This window comes from Colletotrichum scovillei (genome assembly GCF_011075155.1).
Source record: "Colletotrichum scovillei strain TJNH1 chromosome Unknown Contig00010, whole genome shotgun sequence".
NCBI classification, from domain to species: Eukaryota; Fungi; Ascomycota; class Sordariomycetes; order Glomerellales; family Glomerellaceae; genus Colletotrichum; species Colletotrichum scovillei.
The window spans coordinates 4,395,191-4,419,612 of NW_023336268.1; the positions used below are offsets into that span (position 1 = coordinate 4,395,191).

General features: G+C 52.4%; 10 protein-coding genes across 10 annotated transcripts; 2 read left to right on the top strand and 8 right to left on the bottom strand.

Moving 5' to 3' along the window:
- The first annotated feature begins 1 nt into the window (after position 1).
- On the top strand, positions 2-1,418 carry HER10_EVM0004899 (serine/threonine-protein phosphatase 2A activator 2). Its single transcript, XM_035474527.1, has one exon. The coding sequence runs from the start codon at positions 99-101 to the stop codon at positions 1,374-1,376; it is 1,278 nt and encodes a 425-aa protein (XP_035327940.1). The 5' UTR covers positions 2-98; the 3' UTR covers positions 1,377-1,418.
- A 112-nt stretch (positions 1,419-1,530) lies between these two features.
- On the bottom strand, positions 1,531-3,710 carry HER10_EVM0000670 (uncharacterized protein). The gene is made up of 3 exons (XM_035470441.1): positions 3,359-3,710; positions 1,937-3,289; positions 1,531-1,859 (listed from the first exon to the last, which is right to left on the bottom strand). The coding sequence occupies exons 1-3, from the start codon at positions 3,437-3,439 to the stop codon at positions 1,629-1,631; spliced, it is 1,665 nt and encodes a 554-aa protein (XP_035327537.1). The 5' UTR covers positions 3,440-3,710; the 3' UTR covers positions 1,531-1,628.
- A 73-nt stretch (positions 3,711-3,783) lies between these two features.
- Positions 3,784-5,975, bottom strand: HER10_EVM0000154 (uncharacterized protein). Its single transcript, XM_035469948.1, has one exon. The coding sequence runs from the start codon at positions 5,284-5,286 to the stop codon at positions 4,294-4,296; it is 993 nt and encodes a 330-aa protein (XP_035327493.1). The 5' UTR covers positions 5,287-5,975; the 3' UTR covers positions 3,784-4,293.
- Positions 5,976-10,393: 4,418 nt separating this feature from the next.
- Positions 10,394-11,207, bottom strand: HER10_EVM0002183 (uncharacterized protein; the record flags this gene model as incomplete). Its single annotated transcript, XM_035471907.1, has 2 exons — positions 10,394-10,425; positions 10,772-11,207. The coding sequence occupies 2 exons, from the start codon at positions 11,205-11,207 to the stop codon at positions 10,394-10,396; spliced, it is 468 nt and encodes a 155-aa protein (XP_035327666.1).
- Positions 11,208-11,594: 387 nt separating this feature from the next.
- Positions 11,595-12,458, bottom strand: HER10_EVM0000465 (uncharacterized protein; the record flags this gene model as incomplete). Its single annotated transcript, XM_035470246.1, has 1 exon — positions 11,595-12,458. The coding sequence occupies one exon, from the start codon at positions 12,456-12,458 to the stop codon at positions 11,595-11,597; it is 864 nt and encodes a 287-aa protein (XP_035327514.1).
- A 472-nt stretch (positions 12,459-12,930) lies between these two features.
- HER10_EVM0006150 (transcription initiation factor IIF) lies at positions 12,931-14,188 on the bottom strand (the record flags this gene model as incomplete). Its single annotated transcript, XM_035475743.1, has 4 exons — positions 12,931-13,272; positions 13,323-13,525; positions 13,577-13,850; positions 13,913-14,188. 4 exons carry the CDS (start codon positions 14,186-14,188, stop codon positions 12,931-12,933), a joined length of 1,095 nt encoding a protein of 364 aa, XP_035328060.1.
- A 919-nt stretch (positions 14,189-15,107) lies between these two features.
- On the top strand, positions 15,108-16,355 carry HER10_EVM0012732 (RNA polymerase II transcription factor SIII subunit A; the record flags this gene model as incomplete). The annotated part of the gene is made up of 1 exon (XM_035482120.1): positions 15,108-16,355. One exon carries the CDS (start codon positions 15,108-15,110, stop codon positions 16,353-16,355), a length of 1,248 nt encoding a protein of 415 aa, XP_035328635.1.
- Positions 16,356-16,931: 576 nt separating this feature from the next.
- On the bottom strand, positions 16,932-17,447 carry HER10_EVM0000317 (ubiquitin family protein; the record flags this gene model as incomplete). The annotated part of the gene is made up of 4 exons (XM_035470104.1): positions 16,932-17,016; positions 17,131-17,213; positions 17,302-17,356; positions 17,437-17,447. 4 exons carry the CDS (start codon positions 17,445-17,447, stop codon positions 16,932-16,934), a joined length of 234 nt encoding a protein of 77 aa, XP_035327503.1.
- A 559-nt stretch (positions 17,448-18,006) lies between these two features.
- On the bottom strand, positions 18,007-19,334 carry HER10_EVM0003209 (SPFH domain/Band 7 family protein). Its single transcript, XM_035472893.1, has 3 exons — positions 18,908-19,334; positions 18,463-18,818; positions 18,007-18,405 (listed from the first exon to the last, which is right to left on the bottom strand). The coding sequence occupies exons 1-3, from the start codon at positions 19,164-19,166 to the stop codon at positions 18,085-18,087; spliced, it is 936 nt and encodes a 311-aa protein (XP_035327775.1). The 5' UTR covers positions 19,167-19,334; the 3' UTR covers positions 18,007-18,084.
- Positions 19,335-19,947: 613 nt separating this feature from the next.
- Positions 19,948-22,667, bottom strand: HER10_EVM0003524 (trehalase). The gene is made up of 4 exons (XM_035473198.1): positions 22,147-22,667; positions 21,712-22,070; positions 21,344-21,644; positions 19,948-21,285 (listed from the first exon to the last, which is right to left on the bottom strand). Exons 1-4 carry the CDS (start codon positions 22,323-22,325, stop codon positions 20,082-20,084), a joined length of 2,043 nt encoding a protein of 680 aa, XP_035327803.1. The 5' UTR covers positions 22,326-22,667; the 3' UTR covers positions 19,948-20,081.
- Positions 22,668-24,422: the final 1,755 nt, after the last annotated feature.

The window sequence follows — 24,422 nt, forward strand, 5'->3', positions numbered from 1 at the left end:
CACTTTAACTTCAACATCACTCAATATTCCGCCAAGCTTGTTTGCACAACCGCCCCTTTAACACTGGATATCTGTTCCCGAGTTTGCTTCCTCCCGCCATGGCTTCAGCAGATACTACAACACATGCCGCCACGACAGCCTTGCCTACCTTGAGTAATAAGATTCCTAAGCTAGAACCCCGCCGACGTCGCCCAACTCCCTCCAACCCAACACCACGTCCTGAGACGCCCGCGCTGCCTGCACCACTAGGCCTCGATGACCACGAATACAAGACCCCCTCGCGACGGATCCTTTCCCAGAAAGACCATGAGCTATTCTTGTCGTCCCCGACATATACGCTGGTTCTAGCTTTCGTTCTTGGCCTCTCCGAGTCCGTCGAAGATACACCTCGCTCTGCCGTTAAAGATAGCGAACTCAGCCCTACACTACAGTCGATCCTCGGCATACTCGACGAAGTAGATGGATTTGTGAAAGAGGCTCCTCCCGACGATCAAGAGGGCTCGCGCTTTGGAAACAAAGCCTTCCGGACGTTCCTAGACCTGGTGAAAGAGAAGGCAGCGGCTTGGCAGACGGGATTAGGCGTCGGCGAGGCCGCAAACACTGAGGTCTTGGTCTATCTGGAGCATTCCTTTGGAAACAGGCAACGTATAGACTACGGTTCAGGGCATGAGCTTAACTTCATCATGTGGCTCCTATGCCTTTACCAACTTCGAATCATCAGCAAGGGCGACTTCCGACCATTGGTCCTCAGGGTTTTTGAGCGGTACTTGCAGGTCATGCGTAACGTCCAGTTGACATACTATCTGGAACCCGCTGGCTCACACGGTGTATGGGGCTTGGATGACTACCAGTTTCTCCCATTTCTATTTGGCGCCTCGCAGCTTCTGCACCATCCATTCATCACACCATTGGCGATCCACCAAGACCTCACGCTGGAGGAGTTTAGTCAAGATTATCTCTACCTTGGCCAGGTCAACTTCGTCAACGATACGAAAACGGTCAAGGGTCTACGATGGCACAGCCCCATGCTGGACGATATCTCGGCTTCCAAGTCATGGACCAAGGTGGAGGGGGGTATGCGCCGAATGTTCGTCGCCGAGGTTTTGAGGAAACTGCCGGTCATGCAACACTTCTTGTTCGGTTCGCTCATTCCAGCAGTAGATGGGATGAGCACAGAGCAGGACTTTGAGCTAGGCGACGAAGAGCATGAAGAGGAAAGCGGCGAGATTAACCCGGGGAATGTGAGCAAGCATAAGCATCAACATGTCGGATGGGGTGATTGCTGCGGCATCAAGGTCCCTAGCAGTGTAGCTGCTGCTCAAGAAATGAGGAAGAGAGGAGCCCGCGATAATCTGCGGCGGATACCCTTTGACTAGATGTCTATGACAGGCTGCCATATGGCAAGTTATGAAGAGAAAAAAAAGCCATGACAGGTACGAATAATGAACCTTTTAGATTATACTATTATGCACTACTATAAGTTGTTCTCCATATTGCCACTCCATTTTGTGGAAACCCCCTATTACTCTTCTCTAGTTGTATTACGATGCTTCAACAGCATCCTTCGTATTTTGTATGTTCAATTCAAGGCACAAGCCGCCTCGGTCGCCGTCCAGTAAGGTATCTATCTACCTCACCAGGCCGAGCTCGTGAAGACGCTCGATACCGGGAAGGTGCGCCCACTGCTCACTGGAGGGCGAGCCGCAAGTGAGATCGAACCACAGATCAGGGTGGTCGTTGTCGATGGAGTCCAGCGCGTAAGCGACGGTGCTACCGTACAGGTCGCACCGCGGGACGTTGAGACCCTTTTCAGGGTAGAAACGGTACGACTTGCAGCCGTCGGTGGTGTTCATGACACTCTGTGAAGGAGGAGTCTTGTCAGCGATGCCGGGCTTAGATTCCTCGGAAAAGAGGGGAGGGAGGATTATCAACTTACGGCACAGAATTGGTAGCAGCCCTCGAGGGTCACGGGTACGTTGGGGGCGTTGTTGACGAAGCGAGCCAGGAAGTAGTTGCCCACCGGCAAGCCGTGGACGCCGCAGTGGTTGTTGCCCGGCATTGGTTTGCCCGTCGGCGCGTCGTTTTGGCAGACTGTCTTTGTTGGGATTGTCGTCGAGGTAGGGACCGTGGTCAACGAGGCGGTGGTGATGGGCTCCATGGAGGTGTCGATGACGCAGCTTTCCGTCGGAATGACGGAGGAGAAGGCTGTCGTCGCCTGGGCGGTGGATGTGGCAATGCTGCTGGTGGTGTTGGGGAGGAAGGGCGTCACGTCGGGCGTCTGTGTTGTCCAGCTGGACGATGTCGGGGCTACCGAGGCGCTGGAGGTGGTCTCGTCGTCGCATGGCTCGGTCGTGGCGCTGGCCGAGGTGGTGGCTGACTGGGTGTATGTTCCATTTTGCGTCTTTGTGGAGAGAGTGTACGTCGTAGTCGAGTTGGCGACGGGCATGCTAGATGTGAATGTGGGAACAGTGCTTCCGGTGTTGGTCTCATCGTCGCAAGGCGTCTCCACGGCCGCGCTGGTTGATGTTTTGGTGGACCACGGCGCCGTGGAGTTGAGCTGGCTGCTGAACGCCGTCGAAGTCGAGTTGGTGTATGAGGAAGTAGAGCTCATATCATCATCGCAAGGCTCGGTTGTCTGAGAGGGGGCCGCAGATGTGGTGTTGTGCCAGACGGGTACGGAGGTGACGGTTCCATCTGAACCTCCGGTCGTCAGGGACGAGCTGGAGTATGTCGACGTGATGTTAGGGTACGGCTGATGGGTGCTGGCGGTATCGTCAGGACAGGGAGACTCGGACGGTGCCGCGGATGAAACGGTTGTTGAGTTTACAGGCAAAGTGTAGCCGGTCGAGAGAATCATGGAAGTCGAGGAGGTGGTGTTCCATGCTGCTCTTGAACTGGTAGAGTTGGCAGGCAGCGAAGACGAAGACGAAGGCAGGTAGGCTGTGCCGGTGCCCCTCGATGATGTCAAGTTGCCGCCATACGAAGTCGTAGCCGTAATGTAAAACGTGACGTCCACCGTGGTGAAGGAGGTGGTGACACTTTCGGGGCATCCGGATGCGTGGAACGACGAGGAGGAGGCGGAAGCGGTGGACGATGTATTATACGAGAGGGTGTAGTGAGTGCTGCTGGCGGTCCCCGCGGCGGTGCCCGTGCCGACAGCAGACGAAGTCCCGTTGGAAGTGCCGTTGAAGTGGAATCGGGAGCGGCCCCGGGCGGCGATTGGACGGACCCATTCGCCCGATTCTAGGTCCGGTTGGGAGTCTGGGCCTCGGACGATGTGAGCGACAACCTGGTTTCCAATTTCGTTAGCAAACTACCCATCTCATAAGATTCGATTTGAGTTTCCTGTCAATCTCACCTGTTCGTCTGAACTTTTCGGAGCTGCTACCGCATTTCCGAGGAGAAGGGCGGAGATGCCCAAGAAGAGGCTTTGCTGCATGGTGTTGAGAAATGATCTGAACAGCAATAGGAAGACACCGAAAGGCTGGAGCAATGAGTAGTCAACCAACAATTCCTGTAAGGTATTGTGTCGAACTGGATGGATGGTGAGTTGCCCAATACACCAAGACCTTTGAAGTGAAAGCCATTGCCTTCTTTATACACTGTCGCTGTCATCGCTCAGATCTTCAGGGAGTTGCATGATCTCCATCACAGGAGGCTTCGAGCCCTTGGTTCCCTGAAGATGTGGAGGGCTCAAGAATAGAGGGAAGACTATGGGTGCTGTCTATTGAGAGCCGGGTCCTGAAGAAGTGGGAGGGGGGATGATAGTATCACGCAAGGGGGGCTGTTTTCAACCCTTTCAAGCGACCACGGCTAAGACATCGTCGCAATGAGCCAAAACTTCAGAACACAACGGCTTGTCGGCAAGACGCCTCAGAAAGGGAGAGTAAAGTTCATGAATGTGGTATATTTCATTAACAAGCAGACCTCCTACGCCATTTCTCGAAGTAGAGGGTCGAGTCCCGTCGGAAGGGAGTAGAGCCCCCCATCTGTAGTAAAGTACAGAAACCAAGTATGATTACAATCTTTCCGTCATGCCCTTTGGGAGTTGAAATGCAGTGTAGGGTATCAGAAGGAGTTCACTGAACGCCGCCATGCCCATAACCTTGTCGATGCTAAATGCAGTGCAAAGAAATCCAGACACTCGGCACAAATGAGTGTCGGGAAATGTACGCCATTGCAGACCTCAAAACGATTCGCTTTGTTCCAGCCTTTGAGGCATTTCTCAGTCCATGTCTGCCTCACTGTCGTCCGTACTTGCGATGTACGTTCTGTCCTGAGGTCTCCAAATTCTCAGTCTTCCCAAATCGTCTCCAAGTCGAGATCTTGTCGTCGTTCAGCGCCACACACACTCCAGCGCTTTCGCTTGTCTCTCGATCCAAAGCCCCCCAACGTTCTGCCACGCAAGGGCGCGTCTAGACCGCTCTTGCCCTTCACCTCGCCAGCATCGCCATTTTCTGCGGCGTCTGCGGCAGCCTTCAATTGGGCAATCCTCTCTGCCTCCATAGCTGCCTCCTCCGCGTCAGGCGAGTCTGGTATAGTTTCCAGACTAGAAATGCTCGGACTTCTCGATCTTGTAGATGTCGGGGTCGACGGAACTGACGAGGAAGGAAACGAAGGAGAGACTCCGCAGCCGTGTGAGAGGGAGTCGTATCCTCGTGGAGATGGCGAAGACGACGCCGATGTATATGTAGGCGTGGTAGGCATCGCGAACGAGGGAGTGCTGGCAATACCAGGGTTCCGCAGTGGTGAGGAAGGACGGCGATGTCGGGGCAGGACCATAGAGGGCGTCGTTCCAATGAGGTTTGCAGAACTGAATCGCTCTGCAGTCTGTCGATCGGGATCTAAGGCGGAGGCGCGGATAGGTGAAGTCGGGAATGCCTCGTCGACGGGCTTCCGTGGTGTTCGCACGCGGGCGGGCGATCCCGAGGGGCTGGCAGGGCGGAGTTGAGGGGAGAACAGGATGTGACCGGCGCCATTGACGCCAGGCATAGACTGGGTGCGAGACATTGGAGGGGCCAAACTCGCTGCTGACCTAGATCTCGTATGGTGACCGGACAAGGGCGAGGTAGTACGTGGTCGGTAGGGCAGAGGGGTAAAGGTCCAAGACGGCGCAGTCGGAGAAGTAGGACTGGGATCAGTCTGGCGGCGGAGAGTCGGAGGCTTTCGCAAAGGTTCAGGCTCGGCAACGACAGGAGGGAGTAATGTCGGGTTCTGTATACGGAGCGAGGGAAGTGGTGAGGATCGGAACTCCTCCATTCTCTCAGTCTCGGGAACGGGCTCCATGTTGTATGTCGGAGAGTCCGATGTGCCAGGCTGGCGAGGGCGACATTAGCTGCGGGGAACTGAGCCTGCAGACTGCGGAGGAAATCGGTTCCTCTCTCGTCGTGAAGGTTGCACGAGTTTCCGAGGGCGGTTGTTGTCTCGAGGGGGGACAACTAGAGCTCGGCGTGAAGACCGGTCGGACAAATCAGTTGCAGGCCGTACTTGTGTGGAACTGCATCGACAGCTGGATCGATTGGAACGTTTGGCGTTGGGTTGAGCCTTGGAGAGAAAAGAATCGTTTGTTCTCGAGCGGTGTCGTTTGCAGAAGAGCGAGGAGGATTGGTGAGGGAGAGTGAAAGAGAGGAATGAAGTCGAGGAAGGCAGAGGGCAAGAGTCGATGGGATCGGTAGGAGCGGAGGTGCAACTGCAGCAACGACAGGGCAGGAGCAGAGAGACGAGACAAATAAACAAGACACGACGAATAGGCGAGAAGATGGGCAGAAGGGCAGCAATATGGAGGATAAAAAGGCGGTGGTGTCAAGCAGAGTCACGCATTCCGGGTTGCAAATGAGAAGAAGGGCCCTGGGCGGCTGACGAAGGGGTCCTGATTCTGAAGGAGGGAAGATGGGCAGGGACGGGAGGGTAGCCGGGGGTGCCCATAGCAGGCCCGGAGATATACGAGAGAGGACGGACGCGGATGCTGGAGGCGGAGAGGCGGGAGATGGAAGGCAGAGAGGGAGTTTGTAAAGCAATGCACTGGTTAGGAACCTGGGCAAGTACCTGAGGAGACGCAAGGTACATGGAAATGTGGTGAGCATGAAATAAATTGGGGAGGTATTCTCTGTCAATTGCAGTGGGGATGTATACATCCAAGCCATGAGGAAAGGGGGTGGGGGAGGGTTACTAAGGCGCGGTTGGCACCCAAGACACTTTACCCTACTGAGCCCAGTATGGGGAGTATCTAAGCGGTTAGGGGACTTGGGGCACGTCCAGAACCACCGAGAACTTGGGCACAGGGCTCAGGAGTAAGCTGTATTCATAAGTTGCCTTACTGCGTATGGTAATGAAGCAAAGGAGGGGGGCGGGCGCCATCACGTTAGGCCATCAGCAAACCGCTGCTGCACGCTGCACGCCGCATATTACACATGGCTCTTTGTCTGTCTGTATCGGGCCGCTTCCTTCTGTTTCCTTTCCCCTGGCTTGTATTAGCAATATACTTGACGTCCACAGGTTGTTTGTTGTGTCGGGGACGAGTGGATGTTGGGAGGGGGATGTCCTTCTGGCAAGCGATCCTTAATCAAAGGTGAGAGGCGCTGTAGATGAGATTGATTGAGGTGGACTTGATACCTTATGCAGCAGCAGGAAAACAGCATAATGGGCACCCGAATTCGTCGAGGCACCCAGGTCGTCTTTACCCGTGCCTTAGCAAGCTTGCCTAGCTTAGTACCTGACTGGCACATTGGTTGGTATTCGTACTGCAGAGTCAAGACTCAGACCCCTCAGAGCGGCGCCCGCTACGGTGAACCATTTGGTCACGATCAACAGAAAGCGCTGCTGCAGGGGACTGGGATTGTCAGATGCTTGTGTGCGCTTGTCATGCACCATACCTTGCCATGAATCTAGGTATTCATCTTACAGCACCGCATAGTGAGGGAAGTACAGAGTCAGTCTGTCATCAGCACAGTCTCTGTTTCTGTACATCTCTCGTGGCACACCATAAGAAACATATACCACGCAGATACTGCCACGAGGATGCAGGACTGTACGGTTTATTGCTGCAATGCTCCAAGTGGAGGCAGCGGTAACCGGCCCAGCCTCCACAACTCATAGTCCTCCACTCTCCATGTCCTTTTTTCCCCTGCGAATAGAGGGCCGGCGCGGCGATGCCGCCAGACCCTGATTGATATCCGCGTGCTGCGCGCACGCGGATGCGGGGTGCAAGCAGCCTTCCATTTGCAAGTTGCATCCCCCCCCCCCCATGTTCCACTTTACAAGCAGTCGCCAGTTGGCGCAATTTGCCTCACTCCCGCCAACTTGCTCCGCAATGTACCTCCTGATCTCCAGGGTGAGCCGTGACGACCAACTTCCGATGATTTTTCCGTATCCGTTCTGTCCGAGTGTTGTGCACAGCTCTGCGTTTGGAGGCTTTCGGGCTTCCAAGATTCGAATCACAAACAACGCCAAAAAATAAGGCCTCTCGGTGACTGTGAAATTACTACCAATTAGGTACCTTAGCGCTTAGAAGTCGAGCCAGATGCGGTACGTTGGTACCTGAATCAAATTAAATAAGGTAAGGCAGGTACAACATCTGGGGTGCCTCCCCTCAAGGTAAAGTGCATGCATGCACGTCGTTAGTGTGAAGAGTAGGTTTACGTAATATACACCTGAGCAGCTAAAAGACAGGCCACCATTGGTTCCTACCTTACTGTAAAGTGCACCTTGGCCGAAGATCCAGCGCCCTACGGATACACAGGCACATTAGCCTCTCCTGTCCGTATTGACGTTGGGTGCTTGGGTACTGTGGTCTGTGGAAGGTAGCCGTAGATCCTCTCTACCTATCGGTCCTATCCTGATCCACGATCCGACGGTATCATTTGCACTGTCTGATCGAAGCTTGAGGCTTTCGTTGGGCTCGATCTAAGTTCGACTCTTTCTGTCAGTACATATCCTTGGCAAAGCTGCTGATCTGTTAGTCACTATAGCCGACGGGACGCCTCGAAACCAAAATGTAGATATGCGACCCCTTCTCAGTGTCAATGACACCTCAATGGGAACGAAGCACGCCCAGTCTCTCACCCTGCATGGATCTTTCTGCCTTGGCGAGTGTCCGGACTGAGCTGGGAACTCCTGTGCAGAGCCCAGTACCTGCAGAGAAGGCAAGGAATATAGGTGAGCAATCACTTCACCGATGCTGTCTGTAAGAGCATTGCTCTGTTTCACCTCTCAGAGCTACGAGGTGTCAATATACTCAATGACAACCTGATAGAGGAGTCGACTCTGGATCGCCTGAGGTATCGATGTGGTCTAGCGTCGGGTGCGACCCTACCTGTATTTCCAAGGACACCGCTGCCTCTGTCATGCTGCCTCATGCTCAGAATCCCCACCCTCACCAATATCATACAGCACTATAGTATGCACTCCTAGCGTGCAGATATTAATGAATTCATCACAGCTAGAGCCGCGTTTCTCTGTTACACAGAATCCCATCCGAACTCTGCGGCGTTTGCCAGCGACTACTTCGCTTACCAGTTGCTACAAAACTCGTTCTCGCCGAGATACGTTTCTAGTGGCTTACACTGCGCCAGGATAGCTCCTGGGTCGTTTGACCGTCAACATGGAGCACTCGGACCATAAATCTATATACATAATGGCGCCTTTTCTGGCACACCAAATGCATCACTGCCATTCAATTTATACCTCCTTAAGGTAGCCAGCCTTATCCTCATCTACGCACGGTCTTTCCAGCTCCAACATCATACACCATGTTCACGGCTAGAACGCCAAACACCAAACGCCAATATCCTCAGCCCACCCCCGGCTTCTCTGCATTGCATCGCCTGGCATCTTAAATCACCTGACCTCATTGAACAAAGCCTGCATTATGCACCTCGTTTTCATTGTCTTCAATGCCCGTCCGTCCGTCATACGAAGACCACTCCGTGCCAAGTTCCCCTACCTCGTTTCTAGGCCCCCTATACCGATAGGCATTCAACAGACTGAGGCGACTCGAAGCAACGCGCATTGTAACGGCTATTCACAGTATGAGAGCGGGTACATGGGGTTATTCTAGCCTCAAACCCTTCGTGCCATTGGATGATTTGTACCGCTTGGCCCGACTGATATATGCCTACACAACAACCCCTGTGAACAACAATGCTCGTCAGGAACCTGAGAAGCGTACCGGTCTCATCCATGTCTGCGCCTCAGCAGTCCCCTCCGTTCAAACCGAGAGTTGGGAGTTTTGATCGCACACGAGTCCGCACATCTAAAAACATTTTGTCAATGCTTTGCGTGTTTTGGCACATCCGCTCGCTTGTCGGCACTGTAACCCGTCTAAAGGTGACCTGACACCTGGCTCAGCCGTGTCTGAATTGTCTCATCCGGTCTTCTTGCCGTCGGATGCCTTGTATTCCTCGACAGCTTCGCCGCTCTGACCCAGACCCTGCTAGGAAGAGCTGACTCTAGGCCCTCGCAATGTCGATAGCTACGATACTGCCAGTGTGTCGTGACAAGTTTCTCGTATTGTAGGATTGCTCTTGTTTTGGTTATGAATTTGTGGAAACCCGTGAGGGGCGAAGCTTGCTTTGCGTTACGTTACTTGGATTCCAACCCGCAGTCATAGGTATCAACACAAGGCGAGGAATCCGAGCCCCGGTGTGGCGATTCCCGAGCATTCCAGACGTGAGGCGGCCTCGTGTCTCCCGATGTAACTCGACCGGATCGGGCCCGCATCCCGGAGTCGAATGCCGGTGTACGGGACCTGGGTATGATCTTACCTCTCGCTACCGTTGTGGCCCGCGCCACCCTTACCTCTCGAAATTCCAACTCAGAAGCGGTGAAGTCTCGTTTGCGGTATGCCTCCCGCTCTGAGCAGCTTAACTCGCTAGTCTTTACAGATGAGATGATGCACATGAAGGCAGAACACATGCGATTTACTATGTCTTGGTATCGAAGCATACGTATCTCGGCCTCCCGTCGTAGTATGAATCTCCAATTCGTAAAAACGATCGCCATGTTGTTGATGTTTTGCTATCTTTCGTGGTGATGGATATTGATGTAGTGAAGCCTCAAGCCTTCGCCTTACTTAATTCTCTCCGTACATGGACCTCCAAGTCTTTGCTCGCCGTATTCATTCCGATTATCGCGGAAGAAGATCATCAGCTTCCATTTGGAAGCCGAGCGTGGCATCTATAGAGAAAAAACACTAAAGCCGGGAGTTAAGCCATACATCCATCATCAACGGTAGCCCTCTGCCTGTTATGGAGGCTTCCTGCTGAGCCTCGGCCCAGGGTTCTTTATCAAAATGACAAAAATGCAACTTACATCACACGCAATGGGGCTCAACTCAGGCACCCGAGATCACCTTCGAGAATTCCTCGTCATGCTTTGCGATATAAACAGATGCCACTTACATCAGAGAGCACCAAAGAGTAGACCATCCTCGCTGAGTGATGGCATAATGACGCAGAACTTCACTGTTTTATTAGCAGCCAAATCAATCCTAAATTATGTATGGGAAACAATACAACATAGCACGATGGAACCTGACTTGCCAGTGTACGACAGTGACGTATTCTGAATGGGTTCACGGAAAACTCCAACGTCCATCGCCAGGTAAATCAAATAGAGGAGCCTTGCGGCTCTCCCGTAGCCTCATCTTTGACAATATTCTTGGTTGTGTCCATAGCCTCCACCGTTTTGTGGGAAGACTCAGAGGTACCTTGGGTTTCAGAGGTTTCTGAGGCCTCGGAAGCCGCAGATGTCTCTCCCTTCGATGAAGTAGCACTCTCTTCATCATCAAGCTCGTCAGAGATCATGTCAAGCCTAGGAGTCGGGATAAGTTCAAAGATCTCGTGGGCTGCAGAACTATCATCATTCGAAGCAAGCTCGACCTTGGGAACCTCGACAGCCTCAAAGGTCTCGAGAGCTCTAAGGTCATCATCCCCAGAATCGTCATCGACAACCTTGCTCTTTCGTAGCGTGTTCTGTAGGCTCTTGAACGCATTTGCCGTGCGGTCTTTGAGGGTGTCCAGACGCTTGCACTTGTCACACACTCCAGCCTTCCGGACGCAGTTCATCGAGTGTACACGGCGCTCGATGCATGTGTGACCAGTATTACTTTCCGTGTACTTGAGGAGGTCCCTCTGCAATTTGCAGATTGTGACCTTTTTGCCGAGTTCACTGTGCTTGCACTCGTATACGGTGGCACGGTAGAAACACATGGTTGCTAGATAGAAGAGTAGTGGAAATGGAAAAGTCGAGCGGGATTAGACTTACTGTTGTTTTGTGGTTGAAGTAGAGATCTGACATGGCAACTTCGACCCGAACCTCGAGATACTTATATGCTCGACGTCGGACTGTGTAGCATAGATGACCTGCCTAGGTCGAACATGTATCGAAACGCAAAGTACTGCAGTTGTTTCTAGACATGTAGATGTTTCGCGGGCCTCTAATCGATGGTTTCTACCAAAGCTAACAAAGAGGATCGAGATCCTGTGTGGTTATCAGTCGGCATGTTTGAACAAAGGATGCGAGACAACGGCACTGCCTAACATAACATCGCCACGACTAAAGGATCAACCAGCATTGTTCAGAAGACCAGAGCTTTATTATGTGGACTTCTTGAAAGATAGGTATTCACTTTCGAGAATCTCTGAAAAAGTTGATGCCCATGCTGTGCCTCCTGGCGCCCGAACATCCTCCACCTTTGGCACTTGGTACCCTATTCTCCTCAGAGTCTTCATCAAACTTGACTCGGCGTTGGAAGATATCACAACTCCTCGGGTTGCCAAAATACACTCAATATCTGTAGTGGAGTCGCCAAAATACACCAGCGTCCCAACATCCTCTACTCCTCGCCGAGCCGCCAATGTTCGAAGGGCTCGCAGCTTATCCTCGCATGTCATCAAAGATGCCTGCCTCGTTGTTGAGCCCTCTACTTCCGGCCCGGAGATGCTTCCGTTCAACTCGATCTCATTAGCGACAACGTCGACGCTATAGTCTGAGAGGACACCCTTGATGAATGATCTAGACCAGTTGACGGAGACTACTGCGACGGACCAGCCCTTCTCTCTGGCAGCACTCATGAGCTCCGCAAAACCATCTCTTAACTTGATTCTCCCTTCCTTTCGACAAGTTTCACCGGCAAGTGTGAGATGTTCCAGGCTGATGCCCTGGAAGATGCCTGAGCTCTCAACTCTCTGGACTGATCGCATCTCAACCTCCTTCAGACCCCGCAAGAAGGCGAGCTCGTCTTCAAGCGAGGATCTGTCATCTGCGATTGGAAGATACGTGGACACATGGCTGGCATGGTCTTTGCTGTAATCCAGCAGGATCTGCTGCCAATTTGAAGACAGATCAACCCCACGCTGCTGCTGGAATTGGAGGCCGATTTCTGCCAATGTACCGATCGTATCCTTTGTCGTAATGGTACCATCAAAGTCCAACACGAGGTTGGGAGTTAAAGGAGGCATTTCCGCAACACGTGATACTGCGCGGTCTTGACGTTGTGTCCGGGAAGATTGGCTTAATTGGATCCAAGCCGATGAAGTCGAGTGGTGACGACTGTGCACTTCCCCACTTGCCCACTTTGATCACATGTGGTGTTGGACTAGGAAAGAAAGGCAGCCATGCTCATGTCAACAGTTGAGACAGTGGACACTGTGTTGCTACCACCACCGGATTAGGACTTCATCTACTGTATCCCAGGCAGAGTGTGTGAATCGCTTTCTCTGTGTTGCTCTATCGTTCTGTGATGGGAGGGATAGCTGCAAACCCTTCGACACGTGTGTCATCACCTAGTGTCCCGGGGGGTATCAAAAAGTCCCTAACTGTAAGAGCCACCTCCATCCAAGACTTTCCATGCGGAAAAAACAATGCCCTTCCAAACGCCTTGCGATGCCCTGCGGTTCCTGTGCCCTGATCTGTTTCAATTGCGAATGTTCACTAGACAACATCCTCCATAACCACTTCGTCATCGTCGTCCTCTGCGGCGGCTTCCTCCGGTGCCGTCTCATTAGTGGCGCCGGACGCCATGCTCTTCAAGTGCTCCTGAAGCGACCACTCGTTGGCGTGAATGCCGGATCTGTTAAGTACTGCTATCTTTTCCAATGTCTGGCGTAAGAAAGCCTCGGGCTGGTCAAATCTAGCTTTGAGGATCGACATCTTCCAGTACTCGTACTTCCTGAAAGCCTCCATGAGACCATCCAACAGTTGTTCCTCCGACATGCGGGCGGATCTGTTTTCAGATTTCTTCGGCTTGGTGGCCTTGGTAGGCGCAGACGTTTTCTATTCTTTATTAGTACTGGATCTACCAATTTCCACCGAGTGCTACTCACAATGAAGGAGCCAAACTTCTCAACCGCAGCTGCAGAGCCATGATGAATAATGCTGTTGGCTGCGCGCTGTTCCATGATCTGCAAGGTATGCTTGGGCCGCTGAGCCTCGACTTGCTTCCGTTGAAGAATTGCCTGGCTCTCCGCGTTATCGACTGGCTTGCACGCCAGCTCGTACTGGATTCTAGCGGCAATCTTTGTCTTCTCTGCGTTGAATTAGCCGCTGACCTGCGCCATTTTGAGAGCATCAAACTGACTTGGAATCGCCTTGCGGTAGTACGGTTGCCATTTGCGGCCCTTCTCGAATGGTTTCTTCTCCACCTTCTCCGTCTTGGGTCTCAGGAATCGAGCCGGGATGCCAGCATTTGCAGCGTCTGTTCGCGCCTTGGATTTGGCCTTGAAGCCAGGTAGGTCCTCCTCGGTGAAAACAAACGTGCTCCGCGCGATCTCCTTGCCCATCTCCAAGTCGTATTCTTTCGGCATCAGCTGGTGCTCGGCGCGGTCGGAATTGAGTAGCATTTTGAAACGGTGCTGCGCAAGCAAGTTAGCTCAACCGTCGATCTAGACTTGTCGCGTCGCGTATATCACAGTACCTCAACGCTGCCATCTGGACGGACCACATCCCACTGTCGCATGGTGCCGATCTCGATTTCTGCGTCATCCGGCAAGCTATCCCATGCTTCCCACAGGTCCTTCGGAACGCGTGCTAAATATGCCTGGCCGAAGGAGCCTTGATCGCCGAATTGGTCGAAGAACTCCAGATCGCCAGCATCTTCGTATAGGTCATCGTCGTCGACAGGAGCGGCAGGTATGGCTTCGGGATCGGGCTTGATATATGGCTCCGGTTTGATGTATGTTGAGTCCGCCATATTGAATATTCCGGGTTACCTCAAATGCTCCGTTGCTATCCAAGGTCGCGAAGTCGAGGAAGAGTTGGTGTTTTTTGCAATGACGGCAGAGGAAACAGGATAGTCCACATCTATCTTAGCTCTGTCACAGCAAGCAAGAGAGAAGCTCGGAGTGGCAGTCAAGATCCACTCAATGCAGCAGCCTGGAGGTACCTTAGTGCCCGAAGTAGACTAGCTCACGAATCATGTGACATGGGTGAATTGGCGCCAATCTTCAACTTTTGGAGGTTCAAGTACCGACTATGCTACTCGACTATTTGCGTTCGCATCCTTCGAATTCAGATACTTACACTAGAATACTTTGAGGTCTGCCTGGGTTCGTAATATGAGCAAGTTGAATGTCCGAGCCCGGAGGTCTCAATCATTGATTCCAGAAGCAAACCTAACATATTTGCACAATGAGCCCAGTCATCATTCATCCTCAGAGGTACCCCAGTGACAGTCACTGTCTGCCTTAGCTCTTTGACAAGGGCCTGTTCAGGTCAGCTTTGGGAGCCACTTAAAAGCCGCATGCCCCACTACGGATCTGGCACTTCAGTGTTCGTGACCTCTTTAAAAGGACCCATCCACCTGCAACTTCCCGCCATCACTTACATATACCAGCAACAACAAAGATCTAATTTTTGAGTATAGTACTGCTTATCGGCCCGGCCTGTTGCCACATGGCCTCGAGGGGTCTCCTCTACCTAGACAGAAACACTCTGCTTCAATAACCTAGGTACCATTCGAATTACCTGAATACCCACTACATCCGTTATTTGAACGATGAACCTGCGATTCGCCCGTTCCCCATCAACGACCATACGACCAAGCGCTCTCATCACGGCGGCAACGACCATCAGCTAGGCCCTCTTCAAGAATTCCACTTATATCACTCACCATGGCGCCGACTAAATCACTTGCCGAGCTGTGCATTGCTATGTGCCAGAGACACATCACAGAACTCAGCAGTGTCGGCAATGGCGACGCCCTCCAATACCACCATGTCCGCGAAATCCTCCTCAGAGTCACGAATCCAGCTCAGCTCCGAGAGATTGAGCTCAATTCCCCTTTTATACAGGGCGAAACCTCCGAGCTCTGGCTGCGCCTTATCAAGAAGGAATTCCCATCCGAAAGCCACGAAAAGAATTATGCGCCTAAGAATCCGTCGAAGTGGTACAAGATATACGAGCGATATGCGGAGGAACGCCGCGAGGCTCAGCAACAGGCTGAGGCCGAGCTTCTCGCCAGGGTCCAGGGGCTCCAGCAGAAGAAGGACAACAACGTCAGCAGAATCGTTGACCCCAAGTTCGCCAGATTCTTGCCCAAGCCGCCCAAGACTGGTCGCACCTTTTCAACACAGCCTCGAGGAAAGAGGGAGCTCCCGAGTTCCCTGAGCTGGGCCGCCGGAAGCAGAATGAAGATGACGACGGGCGCTAGCGTCATGAAGAAAGCCCGTAGAGAGGCCAAAGAGATTGTCGGCATAAGAAGCACTATGGCTGTGCCAACTGGCATGATCAGGGCCCCTCGATTGAAACAGGCCCCGCCCTCGATGGCTGCCGAGCACCGAATCTCAAGTCAACCAGTCTTTCGGCCTACGTCTACCAGCAGCCGCCCACCCACACATTCCACATATGTCACTCCCCAGTCCAAAGCCACATATGTTTCCGATTCATCGGACGGCGAGGACGGTGATTTATTCAGTGATGAGGGAACGCCGAAGAAGAACAAGAGCATAGCATCTTCCTCTCGCCACAGTCGGGATACGGCAGCTTCCTCTAGGCCTACAAATCCTTCTCAATCCTCAGCATTCAAGGATCGCAACTCTTCAACATCCGCCAGATCTGCCTCTAGTTCGCAAACATCGGGTTTGCGACGTGGGGGCGGTATTCTCGGAAATGCTGCTCGGCCCAAGAGCAATATCAGAGTTGAGCGTCCACCAACCAGACCCGAGCTACCATCCTCTGCGAGTATGGATTATTCCCGCCCGCACAAAGTACTTGCTCAGAACAGCGGCCCGCAATCTCCTCCTTTGCCAGCGTCGTTGGACGAAGCACAACAAGCTCGACCAATTCTGGGCAATCAGGAGCTGCCCAGAAAAAGAAAAGCTGTCGACATTTTCATGCCGAAAAAGAAGACCAGACGCTGAAGGAAAGTATAATCACGTATGGCTAGAATGAGGAATCATGAGTATTGTAACATACAAGGTCGTCGGGCGTTGGTATAGGGACAGGTCACATAGCATTGGAATTCAGGCGTCGGGTTGGTCATGGTATATACCCTCAGGCTTCGCATGGTCGTCCTGCCCATCATGGCAGAGTGGAATTTAACTCATTTGAAGATGCTTGACGGTGCATTAGCTTTCAACTCAGCACCATTTGTTTGACCCCATGCTGTGTTCATGTGACTAGCTTTATTCTCCATGTGCGGATTCTCGCAGGCAGCTCTTACACGCTAGTTTATTGCTCCCCCGGTGCCAAATCCCAATGCAGACTTTAGCTTTTGACAGTTAAGCCTCGCATTCCAGCCTGCCTCGAGACCACCCATCCTTTGGACAGGCGATATTCTATATTTCCATGTCGCGAATGGACGTCGCTACTGCATATCATCCCCTATAGGCTCTGTAGCCGATGCATGCTCCGTCTCAAGAACGCTGAAAACACCTGAGCTGCGTATTGTTTCCTGGCCTGTCTTCTCTTGCTCAAAGCCGTTGTCAGAGACAGATCTAGTTTCCACCACGAAGGGCGAGAACCAAATGCAACGTAGCGCCAGCCTCGAGGCCATATTCAGATGCGGACTTGTCGTCGACCCTGTTTGAGCATCTTGTTAGCGGAATGGTCTCCGTAGGAAATTCTCCCAAGGTCCCCCAGTCCTATCACACTAGCGAAAGCATGATTCCACGCTCCAAGAGGATTACACTATACATTTGCTTTCCACCGTAGATGAGTCTTTGCTGTACGGGCGGGATGCCTTCCTTCTCCTCAACCTTCTCCTTGATCTGAGAGACCTGTTGCAAGGTTGGTCAGCGTTCTATTCTGCCCCTCTCTGTTTCCGTCCGTTGTATTAGGTGGACAATGTGTCGGATGGGTACGCGCCTTGTATTCGTTCTCGATGTCCAGCTCAATCTCCTTGCCGGTAAGCGTTCGCACCCTAGTTGGCGTAAGCAGTTATTCGAATGGGTACAGTCGGGTCACCGCCTCCAGAGGTCCGGAGGACAGAGATTCGCGTACTTGATTAACATTGTGGCGTGTGTGAAATAGCGACAACAATCTATGGGGCTTGTTTCTGGTTTCGAGGGGAGGTAGAGAAGGCGAGGTTGTGTGGTATTCGAATTCGACTTGGCGGGGTCGTGCGGTTTGTTGGTTGAGGATGTGACGGTTGTACGATTAGTCTCGAGCTATCCGCAGGCAGGAAGTCGTAGTGGGGGAGGGGCCCTTCTGTAAGCTGAGCAGGGGAGGGGGACCTCTGAGATGCCCCGGCCCACCACAGGCACGTCTTAACGCTGTGCAGGCATCCACCAGTTCCGACGGCCTGTGCTGCAAATGGATCGACGGCTGTCGAAGAAAGTACTTCAACGTACGAAAGACAATCCCAAACGTAGCAAGCTTGCTACTATAAAGTACCTTATAGATGAGCAACATAACGAGGGACAGTTACGGTGTGGAATTTCCTATTGTGCTGTACCAGAATTACTGAAGCGTTTCTGTTTGTTGTACATGGATGGATTTTTCACCAACCCTTTCGAGCCTCCGACATTTGCAGATGAAGTGTTCTCGAAGCTTTCAGAGGCGTTTTTTTTTCATTATTATACAAGTCCATGCCAGTTTTCGATGTTGTAAGAGTACAGTGTGGAGAATTCGCGCCCAAATGCCGACGCCTCATTTCTTCTCGCTATCATCAAACACGTTCAGGCCCAGGCCCTCAGAGTCAAGCAACAAACGGTTCTTGCTGCCGGACTCCTGCATCTGTTGAGCAATAGCGCGCGCGTTCTCAATCTTCTTCAGCTCGACGTAGGCCTTGCTCTTCTTGATGGCATCTCCAATCAGCTCAGCAGAGCGAGCCTCACCCTGGGCCTTGACGACCATGGCCTGCTTCTCCTGGCGAGCCTTGTCAACAACGAATGCCGCGCGCTGAGCTTCTTGCTGGGCAACCTGCTTCGCTTCAACGGCAGCTGTGAATTCTGGGGAAAAGGCAAGGTGCTATGGCGTACTGTTAGCAGGGCATCATGGGGGTTCTTTAGAGTGTCGTTTACATACCGTCAGGGACACATCGTCCAGCAGGATGTTGAACCGTGCGGCACGGCGGGAGAGGTTCTCGCGAACTAACTTGGCAACCATCTCTCTCTGGGTAATCAGTTGGGAAGCGTTGAACTGAGCAACAACACTCTTCAGAACCTCATTGACAATGGAGGGAAGCACTCTCTCGTCGTAGTCTGTGCCGAGAGTGCGGTAGATCTGAGGCAGGGCCTTGACATCAGGCCTGGAAAGAACACGGCAGGTGATGTTGACCATCTGTAAGTCCTTGGTTCCGGTGAGAGAGGCGACGTTTCTGGGCTTCGCGCGAACATCGTAGGTGACGGGAGTCTCGAACCAGGGAATGATCAAGTGGGTTCCTGAGAGGAGTCAAACTGTTAGTACGTTTTCATTACCAACATCAAGGGGAAAGGTGCCTCCTCAAGTGGTGTGGAGGGGCGCTGCCTACCTTCGCTGTAGATCTCCTTGCTCACACCCGTTGTCCTCCGGTACTTGATCGCTCTGTGACCACCGTCGACGTTGAATAGCGCATTCTGGGCCACGAAGGCAGCACCTCCCAACAGAACCAGACCGGCAAGTCCCATGCCAGCGCCGCGAGGACCACCGGGCATGCCGCCGCCGCCAAAGCCGCCGCGCTTCTGCTGCTGCTGAGCGACGGCCCTGAAGCGCTCGTAGGCCTCCTCCATGGGATTTCTTCCTCCAGACATGATTGAGTTCGGGTGTGGGCGCGTCGGTTCGATGGGTATTCAGCTCGAGGCAAGGGAGCTTCGATCGGTGCTGTTTTGCGGTCGATTGACTGTGGGTTGCTACAGCTTCGGAATAGGAAAGCAAACGGTGGAGCTTTGTCAGACCAGTATTCAACGTCACGGTTCGTCTGGCGGAGCTCAAAAAATGGTGTTGGCCGGTGCTCTCGGCTTTGGAGTGTGCCCGCGGCGACAGCTGGCAAGCACCTCAGGCAGCTCCCGGTTCGTTCGAGCCGTCATCAACCTGGAAGGCGCACAGACCACCCCCGGATTACTTACCCGTCGACCCTGTCTACATCCTCAGCTGTCACCATCCGGCAAAACTGGCCTATCATAGCAAGCAAGCCAGTTTCCGTGAGAGCAGCTTCATCTCACATTCCCACGATATGAAGCGGACCAGGTGGTTATTGGTATATCGTCTGGTTCAATGAGATATTGGGTCATGGTTGGGCGCTTTGTATACTTCGGTAAAGTCTTAAATTCGGGATGTTCTTGTTGGGCACCTGCGCAGTAGGTCAGCAAACACCGAAGACGACCGACTGAGACTGGAGGCAGCTTGGTGCCGGACTTTTCCCCTTACCGTTCGGCTTCATCGATGAGAGCAATTCCAGGTGGATCTTGACTCAAGTCGAAGAAGTCTACACTATGGGCTAGCTCACCTACTACGTCGTTGGCAAACATTTGGTTGTGTCAACGCCAGGTAGAGAGCACTGCGATCAACATCTCAATTAGTGAGTCTACGTAAACGTCGTTAAGATATTATTTGGCCTGATGGCGCTCCTAAAGCATACCAACATCCCTATTTGTACAGCCTCAATACTGTGATACTATGCGATACATTAATAGAATGCGTCATCGCAAGTCAGCCCATTTCTGACTCTACACCCTCTTTGCGGCCTCTTCCGCGCGTCTACCAAACTTCTTGGTCCAAGAAGCATCGTAGGAATCTAATTCTACCGCGCGTTGAGGCAAACTTCTCTTAGCGGGATGGACGTTGGCTGCGGTGATGTTCCCGCAGTCGGGCCGCTTCAAGTCATTTCCAAACACATCAACGGCCCAAAGGAGGACACCGTTCGTCCAGCCGAATCCTTCAACCACTTCATATTCTCCACCGCCACCCGCAACGTTGGTTGAGTTATCGCCGTACTTCTCAAACATGGTTCCGACGCTCTGGGAGGTCAAGCCCTGGAGCTGAGGAGTCTCGCTGGTTGAACCCCCCGTAGCGTACCACGTGCAAAAGGTAGAGTCCAGGTATCGTTGTCCGAGGCGGAGGGCGAGACTCTGGACATCACGCCAGGCGGGATCCGACTCTCCAAAGGTGGCAGGTGTCCTGCGGAGACCTTCCATAAGAACGTGCATCAAGGGTGGCCAGACGTTGGGCTGATCCCACTGTTGACCTGTCTTGAGGTTTGTAGCGGGGATGCCGCCCTTCTTGATGTCTAGATACTTCTCAACACGCTGGTAGGCTTGCTTTACCGCGTAAGGGTTGTTCTTGAGGTGAGAAGGTGCCGCTCCTGTCCAGAACGGGTAGAACTGGGAAACCGAGAAGAGAACTTGTTGTTCTGCTTCGGCGGTGTTCGTTTCAAGAGTGTTGGCATCATCGTCTTTGGGAATGTAGATATTCTGCCCTCCTGATGTCACGTTGTAGTCAAAGTAGCTTGAAAGGGTCGAGTTCCACATCAAATCGTACATAGCTTGACTTCGTTTGGTTGCAAGTTCAGTCCAAGCCACTGCTCCCGTGCTGTTGTTTGTGGAGTTGAGTAGCGCAGCAATGGTCATCTCATTCCAGTACAAGATGGAGTTCAGCTCCACAGGGACAGTCTCCAGAACATTGAGGGATCGGAGAGGGAAGTAGACGTCCCTCGCCGCATCTGCAGGTCGAGAAAGCCATCGTGAACTGTAATCCCAGCCACTCTCGGCACCGGACGCAAGATTGGCATACACACGGGCCTTTTCGGTGTCGTTCAGTTTCTCGACCTCAGGGTAAATGATTCCGTTGGTCGAGTAGTAGGAAGCGTTCGAGGCAGTGACGTAGTCTTCTCTGTATGATTCGGGTCTGGGTTGTGTGTTGGTGACGTTGTATCTGATCCTTGATGTTAGCTACAAGCTACTAAGTTTGATGGTCTGAATATTCTACTGACTGATTCAGAGTGTATGTAGTCCCGTTTTTGTTGACTTCAACAGTTCTGTTTGTCGTCCAGAATTCATGCTCCTTGATGAGGAGAGGGATTGCGCGTTCTAGTATGCTCCGGTCGCTCGTGTACTCGACATAGAGTCGTACCATCTGTGCTAGCAATGGCGGCTGCGAACGGTTCAGATAGTAGATTCGAGCGCCATTAGGCACAAATCCGAGTTTTTCCACGAGATCCAAGAAGTTTTCGATAACATTCTTGGAGATCTCAGTGAAAGCGCCACCCGTGCGTAAGAGACCCTCGAGAATCCCTGCATGACATTGAGAGTCAGTTGACAACTCGCCATATGAACGTGAACTTCAGTAGTGTATTCTTACAGAAAGAGTCCCAATAGTAAGGCTCGCGGAATCGGCCTCCGGCAACTACAAAGGTGTGGTTGACTGGGATGAAGCTATTCGGACATGTTGTGCAGTTGCTTGCAGAGCCAGCATAGGTGCGGGTCAAGTCCGGCCAGATGGCAATGACCTTCTGAGAAAATTCCTTGATCACCGTATCGTTGATCTTGTCGAGAAACTTTGGGTCCGTCTTCAATTGGTCTTTGGGTACTTCCTTGAGCTCACCACCTGCTGCGGCGAAATTGGCGCGTAGGAAGTCATTGAGTGCAGTGTTATTACTCAAGGGTTTCGACAGATTGTTGAATGCTGCTTGGATCTCTTCCAGGGACTTAATTGCAGGCCTTTCGAGTAGCGATGAATGTCAGTAGAGAGCCTAGGTCGAATTTCGGTCACGTGGTGGTGTCCATGAGCACTCACATGTCTACGAATGTCTTTGAGTCTGAGAACGGTCTTGCCAGTTCAACTTCTTTCAAGATGTCGCCATGGCAGTAGATGGGTGAGTCGCAAGGAGCGACAACAGACCCATTCTCATACAAAGCCTGAGCTGTCCGAGGCAAGACAGCTACAGCTGCGAGGGCCAGTGCAAAGTTGACCATGGTGTTCAATTGAGCTCTCGGAGGAGCTAGTATATACACAATGGTAGTATTATTGAACGGGTAGATCCAGAGACGCAGACGAGATGTTCACTTCGGATGAAGTGGCTCACGACCAGGTATAAATGGGCACAGAGGGAAGCACATTATGCATATGGGATGCTGCCAGGCTACCCACCAGGATCGGCTGCAGCTTCACTTGCCTTAGGTCGGGAGGGGAAGCTTGGACGGGTTCGTCGCCAGGAGGGATCGTCGGTCGCCTGAGATGGGCAAGTACCGCAGCAAGGCCAGGGCAGACCCGGGCCGGTACCAGGGGGCCGTGAACCCAAATGTACATAGGCTTTCCCAGGATGTTAGACATAATGACCAAAACAATTTCAAAAACTCCTTCGTTTCCTGCGGGTTTACGTGGGCGGCCGAGCAGAAGGTTACCGTTGTTCGGCGCCGTTGGGCTTGGAATATGCTGGGTTCGAGTCAATTCTGCGCCATCGCAGGCATCTTGGGTTCGCGGCATGGCAGACGACACGTTGGACGCCACAACACGCAACTTTTACCAATCGAGACAAGGGCGCTGTCACATCGAGCAAGGCAGAGAGACAGACACCGAGAAATGAAGCTGGCTGGCTGGCTGGCTTCGCCGGTCCTGCTTGCAGACGACGTGCAGCTTTCCCCGCATGATCCAGTCCTTTGGGGAGCCGTGGTAGAGCCGCTGTACGAGCGTCATAGCACCGATTGGCCGCCTGTTTTGTTTCCTCTCAGCTTCTCAGCATTTTCCCAGCTCTGGGGGAAGCTTCTAGCTCCAGAAGCGTCCATGAGCATGATGGGCCAGCAGGCTAGGCGTATTAGTGCAAGGGTAGGCGGAAAGTGTGGGTGACGAGCATCGTATGTCATCCCACTTGGACCGACAGGTATTGTGACGTCAGCAAGGATGACCGTGGGATCTTGCGAACTTGGTATTAGTCTTGTCTTGGGAATTGCGGTAAGAATGCCTGTTTGGCGGGGTATTAAAGGCTTTGTTCGGTGCTCGTCAGACCATGCGGTAATTGTTATTGGACAAATGAGCCGGGCTCTGCGGAGAAGCTCGGCGGCCCCGGATACAGCTTTCCCCACACTCCTCCGGAAATTGCTCCGAACGTTGTCTTGATGCATTCGAGTAGCTAAGGTATGTAGTACAGATACCACCTGTATGTTTGTCCACACTATGTCAGCGGCGGTGAAGTAACCCTCGAGGTCTTCAATGTTCCGCGTTTGCATTCTTCTTCTGCTGTCTGCCAATCGTCCAGACACGGAGGCGCAGACGATGTGCAAGTGAGGCTTTCCCCATGAGCAACGAAATGGCTGCCAGCGATGTACTCCGTACTTTCAACATTTTTGCCCAAGGGTCTACCTCCTTGTGTAGCTTTTGTGCCTGGAGAGGAGCGAGACCGAGATTGTCATGTGGTGTGGGAGAAACCCAATACTTTGTTACATCTGATAATATGTAATCGTAGGAAATCTCATCCCTATCGGTCTTGGAACCCCCACAAGTTGATTTACGACAACTACTCGCTTTAGAGGGTTGAAGGCATCTTGAAAAATGAAGGCTGACCACATTAATATTAAATATTGGCCAACGACAATTGGGGCTGTCGCATTCCAATTCCCTATCAGTATGTAGGTACTCTCTCGGTGATTTGTTACATTTGACCTCTCATTCATTTTACTTATCGGCACTTCAAGCCGGCATTGCATGTACAAACGCCTGCAAAGCTGATCCACGTTCGTACAACGCGCCGCAGCAACCTTGATTACGGTTGAATTTCACTTCGCGCAAGAGCCATCTTCATCTGCCACGCTTGAATTGTATAACCTCTTTCAGAACCTGCAATCGGCAACGGAGTTCTCATGTCAAGGCCGACGGCGCGTAGTAAATCTTCATCCATGGTAGTGACAAACACCGAGTGGCTTGATCATGGGCCATCCTGAATGACAGATTTCGTTTTCGACATTTTGCACACCAAAGTTTGGTTGCAGACCTCAAGCTTGATGTCTGGTTTTGCTCGCCATACATAATGTTTTGTCTTTCACAACAGTTGATTCGTTGAGACGACAGGGATGAAG

Coding starts and splice junctions, on each gene's coding strand:
- HER10_EVM0000670 (XM_035470441.1), bottom strand. CDS start 3,439: ATGCAGCAAAGCCTCTTCTTGGGCATCTCCGCCCTTCTCCTCGGAAAT. Junction 3,290..3,358: donor CGAAAAGTTCAGACGAACAG/GTGAGATTGACA, acceptor ATTGGAAACCAG/GTTGTCGCTCACATCGTCCG. Junction 1,860..1,936: donor GCTGCTACCAATTCTGTGCC/GTAAGTTGATAA, acceptor CCTCCTTCACAG/AGTGTCATGAACACCACCGA.
- HER10_EVM0003209 (XM_035472893.1), bottom strand. CDS start 19,166: ATGTCTGGAGGAAGAAATCCCATGGAGGAGGCCTACGAGCGCTTCAGG. Junction 18,819..18,907: donor CAAGGAGATCTACAGCGAAG/GTAGGCAGCGCC, acceptor GACTCCTCTCAG/GAACCCACTTGATCATTCCC. Junction 18,406..18,462: donor TGGACGATGTGTCCCTGACG/GTATGTAAACGA, acceptor AGTACGCCATAG/CACCTTGCCTTTTCCCCAGA.
- HER10_EVM0000154 (XM_035469948.1), bottom strand. CDS start 5,286: ATGGAGCCCGTTCCCGAGACTGAGAGAATGGAGGAGTTCCGATCCTCA.
- HER10_EVM0003524 (XM_035473198.1), bottom strand. CDS start 22,325: ATGGTCAACTTTGCACTGGCCCTCGCAGCTGTAGCTGTCTTGCCTCGG. Junction 22,071..22,146: donor TCAAAGACATTCGTAGACAT/GTGAGTGCTCAT, acceptor GCTACTCGAAAG/GCCTGCAATTAAGTCCCTGG. Junction 21,645..21,711: donor TTACTATTGGGACTCTTTCT/GTAAGAATACAC, acceptor AATGTCATGCAG/GGATTCTCGAGGGTCTCTTA.
- HER10_EVM0004899 (XM_035474527.1), top strand. CDS start 99: ATGGCTTCAGCAGATACTACAACACATGCCGCCACGACAGCCTTGCCT.